The 6000-nt window shown below is 43.3% G+C and overlaps 1 protein-coding gene across 1 annotated transcript in view; it reads right to left on the bottom strand.

The window, feature by feature from the left end:
* Positions 1-1828: 1828 nt before the first annotated feature.
* LOC146855232 (uncharacterized) overlaps positions 1829-6000 on the bottom strand; it is a 199263-nt gene continuing 195091 nt past the window's right edge. Inside the window, exons 4-6 of the mRNA XM_085650584.1 lie at positions 4575-4664; positions 2932-3051; positions 1829-2137 (exon numbers count right to left, since the gene is read on the bottom strand). Coding sequence (XP_085506710.1) covers positions 2000-2137; positions 2932-3051; positions 4575-4664 — 348 coding nt within the window. The 3' untranslated portion in view covers positions 1829-1999. The remainder of the gene's footprint in view (positions 2138-2931; positions 3052-4574; positions 4665-6000) is intronic.

Raw genomic sequence — 6000 nt, 5'->3', positions numbered from 1 at the left:
TTAATGCTGGAAACAGACTAGAGTAGAGCTGATGCATCCATGCCGCCTCGGAAAGTGTTCTTGTTGCACTACAACATTAACTTGTCCATATTTTTCAACTTGGTTTCAATCTCAATATCCCTTTTGTTTTTGCATCTACAATTACAGGCCGGGCCTTACCCTGTGCTATACTGGGGAAAACAACAATGCACACTTACCTTACCAATGAATCTACATCTGCCAGGCAGGCAGTGGCGTCACCCAAGATTGATGGACGGAGCATCCATGGAAGGGAGGACCAAGAGGAAGGCCGAGATTCAACTCACCATTTGACCAGGATAACACAGTAACAGTATCAACTTTCATCTTTTAAATGCTTAGATTCATTTTTTTGTCTACAATCATTACAACAGTGTGTTCTTGTTGTTATTACTATTATTATCATTAGGTTTGCTCCCTGTCTATAATTCATCCCTACAGATATTTTAAAATTTTCTTTGCTGTCTGTAAAAGTAAGCCCGGTAACACTGAACACAAACTGTATGTAATCCTGGTCTCTCCTTATCTTCAATCAACATGCAAGCATTATTTCCTTTTTCTCCCTTAACATATTGATATGGATATGGTAGTCTACAAATATTCTGTTGTTTGATGTTTGTCCATGCATACCGTTTTTCTTTCTCAAACCTTTCCCCAAAACCCCCTTTCCAACCATTTAACAAACCCTAACTCTCTTCCCCCGGGCTGTGTGACTTATTGAGGTATGACTACATTAAATGTACATCAATAATTTATCACACGCTTGCTGGGGCAGATGTGGCAAAAGCAACAGTACTTCAATTTCAAGGCAGGGCGGGGATCTTCGTCTGCTTGCCCACCCATGAGCAGTATATTTGTGAGTTAATTTTTTTACCAAAGGAACCGGCTAATACATCAGCATTAATTCCCAGCATTGATTAGATTAATGGATTTCATTCGTTGTGATCCTCCTACACAGCGCTAATAGTTACGCTTGTGTCAGTGTGCTGTAGGCCTAGTAAAGTGACTCGACAGAACTAGAGTTTATAACTCTGTGTACTACTAGGCTATCTCCACCACCAATATGTTTTGTTGTATTTGGTCATATTATTGTTTGGCAGTAAGTTCTGTACTGTTCTTCATTCTACTACTCCTTGAAGAGTCTCTCTCAGGCTACTGACTGTCTCATTTTCTTTTTTGGCAAATGCTGCTCCCAGTGTCTACTACTACTACTACCACCACCACAACCATGGCATGTTAGGAAAGAAAACCATCATCACCATGCAGCCATCGCTGTGCCTAAGTTAAACATCAAGCAAAGGTAAGAGAAGTTTGAGGGAGGCATAATTAATAATGGACATGTCTTCATTAATTCAATTTCACACACCCCTTTGAGTCCAGTTGCAGAGTGCCTAGAGTAGAAGAGACTGACAGTACTAGTAGTAGGACAAGTCACTCAGTGAGGGGTGTCGCATCTATCTGTTTCTGTCTTTCAAAGTCATCCAATTATTAAAATCCAACACTGGCTGTGAGCGGCCCTGCACCAGCAAGGAAAGAAGGATACAGTGTGATGTAAAACAGTAACCCCACCCAGAAAACATTAACAACATTGTATGTAAACTTAAGTAGAAATATATTATTTAATACCCTAAAAAAATAACCTATGTAAAAAAAAAACACACCTGACCCACCACTCTCCCTAACCCCAACCAATGTCTGTAAAGAAAATGTCAAATTGTCCAAAAGAGAAAACCCAACGCCCGGTCCCACCCACCCCAAGAATAATTTAAAAAGGGGCAAAAAGAACAGGGTCTAAGTTCGGCGGGCTTTTTTCAGGAGGACACGAACTTGCGGGCAACACAGCGCTTCAATCCGCGGCAGTTGCATCCACAGGGGGGGGCAGCTCTGATAGAGGGGCGGCAGCGGGCAGCTGCCAGACGGTGGTGCCGTACCACTGGTGGGCAGTGGCTGGGGCCCGGGGCATTGGAGGAGGCTGCAGCTGCTACCGCCTCCTCCTCTTCCTCCTCCTCCTCTTCCAGGACCACCAGCAGCCGATATTCAGTCTGTATAGCATCCAGTTTCCGGCGCCGGGCCTTGGCTGCCAACTCCTTCCGGTCATGTTTCCCCTTCGAAGGAGTAGCTATATATGAAGAAGAAAAAACAAGACTATTGTAAAATATACTCTTAGCAAAGCAGGAAGACAAATATTTCTACACATAGTGTCATGGTAGCACTAGCAAACACTTAACATTTGTGGTATGTACTATCTATCCTCCCACTTTCTTGGATTTTAACATTTGTGGGAGTTTCAGGCATTCAACCAACCATGTATCTGATTCCTATCAGCCACCCGTATGCATGCTGCATGCATCCCACGAATCCTTCTCTGTCAGTCATAAATCTTAAATCTCGCCCGTCCTTCTTCCTTCCACTCTTCTTTCCCTTTTCGTTCAACCCATCCATCAAGGTCATCTGATCTGACTTTTAGTCTTCTCCATAAAACTTTCACAGCTGAGTTGAAATCCAGTAGCGGTCCGTGGAGGGAGTTCGGTGGGGCAGTGAGGCGGGGCGGGGGAGGGGCAAAATGCAATGCAGCGCGCGCAGCGAAATTCGTTTTATTTATTTAAATGTGTACTTACCTCCGTTCATCCATATTCTGATCTTTACATTTCCCCACCCTGCCCCTCCCCCACCCCACCTCACTACCCCACTGAACTCCCTCCACAGACCGCTACTGTTGAAATCATCAGATAGAAGAGGCCATTGGTTACTCAACAACACTCCCGCCACTAATGCTTTTACTAATGCTAAGTAAAGGGTGTCTTCAACCGTTCACAACAACCTCTTACTTAGTAAGTCAACTGTACAGTACTATACAGTACACCCTTGCAGTGAGTATGATGTCAATAAGTTAGGATTAGGTATCTAGCTTACCACCGCCTGCCACTGCTGCTGGCGCACCCCCTGCAGCTCCTCCTGAAACTGCCGCCTCCTCCTCTCCTCCGTCAGCAGCCGTGGCGCCGCTGGCCCCGGCACTGGTGGTTGGTAGTGCGCCTCGAAAAAACATTACACATTTTTTAGGTGTCATATCCACCTCCCTCTATTTTTCACTAGCAAGATTGATAAATGAGTTAATAGTAATACATACATATACAACATACATCACTAGTACAAATCAGGTAGTAGTAGAGTAGACACTAGTAGTTATATGGTCCCTAGAGTCATTCTAGTCTTTGCTTAGTTAGCCCGAGCCATGCTACCATTTTACCTTTGTGTCTTTTATTTTAGCACATGCGTCGTCACCTCGCAGCTTGTTGTATAAAGAGTGAGGCCTTTGAGCTCACATGAGCTCATACTGCTACTGTCTAAGCGCTGCGTACAAGGTCAATCAAAACAAGCCACTTTGTTATGGAGTTCTGGTGTTAGTCCATATTGCTTATCCAAAATGCTACACTTTTTACCACAACTGAGAAATGCTCGCAATATACTAACGCGCACCATTTTACTCCTAACAGACGGAAGATTCCATTCTATGAACCAGAGCTTTTCAGATCTTTGATGTAACCAGTACTAGCTTCTTCTAAAGTGAGGGGTCCACAGAATTCGCTCAGATCTTCATATATAATTTTATATAAACTATATTCCTATTCCTACAAAGGGGATCGTGGTGCTTCCACCACTGTTCACTTATTTATTAATCATGATTTTGCTTTTTTTTTTCTTCGTTCTATGGACTTGTAGTTGTTGTAAGTGTAACTAAGTGCAACAATGTGTATAGTTTTAATCCTATGCATTTTGCTGTTGATTATAGAACAACGTACATAGCTTGTCAGTTGCAAATAAAAGTTTTGAACTTACATAGACTCGGTGGTATTTGGTGTGGATGGACTTACCCGAGTGAACGAGCGAAAGGAAGGGTGTGCAAACTGTGCTTGTGCATTGCTTCCACGACTGAGAGGTCAGGAGTGTTATGTTCTGGGTTGTCTACTCATTGGGTATCTTGGGGGGGGGGTTCGGAGAGATAATAGTAATAAAACACTATTATAACTAGTTGGGCAGGGGATTGTGGTGGGTTCTGTTCTGACTGAGGTGTGAGTGTGAGGAAGGTCCAACCTCCCATCGCCAACATCCTATTTTCTTGTGCAACTGCAATGTTCTGTATGTGGAAAATCCCTACAACAGTAGTAGTATGTCCTATCCTATCAAAATAGTAAAATCTGGTTGGGAATTTTGTTGGTGAGAATTGTCGAAAAACATCAAGATTAATAAAGCCTCAAAGATTAAGAAGAATAGAAGGAGTACAAGAAGACAAGAGGACAACTCAAAGGACTGGACTCATCAATGGCTAGACCTACTGGTGAATCTGAGTTTTATTTAAAACCTTTTAAATAAAGAGTGGCCAACTGGGCATTCTTAGCTACAGACAGACTAATAGTAGTAGAAACAGATAGTCTAGATCGAAGGGTAATTGTTGGTAAAAAATAGCATTAGGAAACTTAAACAATAGTTCGGGAAAAAAAATACGGTGCAGTAAAAGTTAGTGAATAAGAATTAATATTAAAAACAGGAAGACTTACTGGGGCCGGCAGAAGAGCCCTCGTTCTGGTCCTCCTGTCCGACTGGAACTGCTCCCGCCCACTCTGCCCCCGTCTTCTTGCCCCTGGGTGCTGATCATGAAAGATATAAGAAAGGAAGAGAGAAACATTGATGATTGGTGTGAAACAAATAAAATATTTTTATAAGACTGTCAAATAAACATTTGTGTAAACAACAATTGCAATAAAATTGACCTATCTAATCTGGTCGACAAGTAGTATCTGGGAATTCGCGGACCGACTAGTTATTATTTATCTACATTAATCCAGTGTTCCATTCTGATTCCAGAATACTAACTAAGCCTAAGTAGTACGTACCACCTGACCGAGCCCACCTATTCCAGGCGTGCCAATTGTTCATTAAGTAAGCATTTCCACTTCTTTTAGTCGTCAAAAATGCATAAATGGAGGACATATGCCTGTGTTTTTGCATACACAAAATTGTTGGTTCGTTGATGCAGATGTTCTGCTAGTGCTAAGCCTATTAGCACTCACTGAACAAACTACAAAAGGTTCTACTAAGGACTGGGGTAAGCAGTAGCAACACTCAGCAGCATGTGACGTAATAGAGGGGGCGTCGCAGACCACTAAAAAATTACAAACTTATAATAAGTAACTAAACCTAAGTATCAAACCACCCCTATCTCTTAGTGACAGGACAAAGGAAGTACTAGAGTCACTCTAGCATTACCTAACTTAAGTTGTCTAAAATAAACTCTTACATAATCACGCAAAACGAGCGCAAACGCAAAGTTGCAAATAACAAGATTAGTAGCGCAGAGCACCAGTGTCATAACAATCACAGAAGACTTTTAAATGTAAATTACCTGTAATGTATGTAAGCAGCAGCATTCTAGCTGGTCGGAAAAAAAATATATTCGCAATATATAACACAGAGCAGAAGAACAGACACAAAGTAGTAATAATTAAATAGCTACTCACCAAGACCCGGGACCTCCACTCCTAGCAGGTCCAGCAGGTCCTGCTCCCGGTCCAGGATATCGGACCACTGGTGCGTCAGCTGGTTCTGGCTGCGCCGGACACACGAGCATCGAAACACTGCCCGGCGCACCTTCCCCCACCGCTGCCGACGCTCCCGGAGCCCTTACCCGGACCCAGGCCTGCCGCCTGCTGCCAGGGTGAAGGGGAGGTGGCGCTGCACAAAAAAAACCAGTGCAGCCAACTCCACCTCCCCAAATAAGGCCCGTGCCTGCACCCCTTGTGGGCGCTGCCTTCCGCAAGGAAGGTAGTCGCGGCTCAGGCTGCGATGCCCCCTGTGGCCCTTTGCCATGGTTTTGGGGTAGGCGGGGGGCGGTAAAGAAAAGGTAAAAATTAAAAAAATAAGTAAAAGAAATGAAAAAAGCAAGTAATAGAAAAAGAGTGAAAAAGTAGTTGAAAAACACAAAAA

Source organism: Triturus cristatus, chromosome 4_1 (genome assembly GCF_964204655.1).
Source record: "Triturus cristatus chromosome 4_1, aTriCri1.1, whole genome shotgun sequence".
Taxonomy (NCBI): domain Eukaryota; kingdom Metazoa; phylum Chordata; class Amphibia; order Caudata; family Salamandridae; genus Triturus; species Triturus cristatus.
The sequence above is the reverse complement of the archived record's forward strand: the minus strand, read 5'-3'. Positions and strand labels throughout refer to the sequence as shown.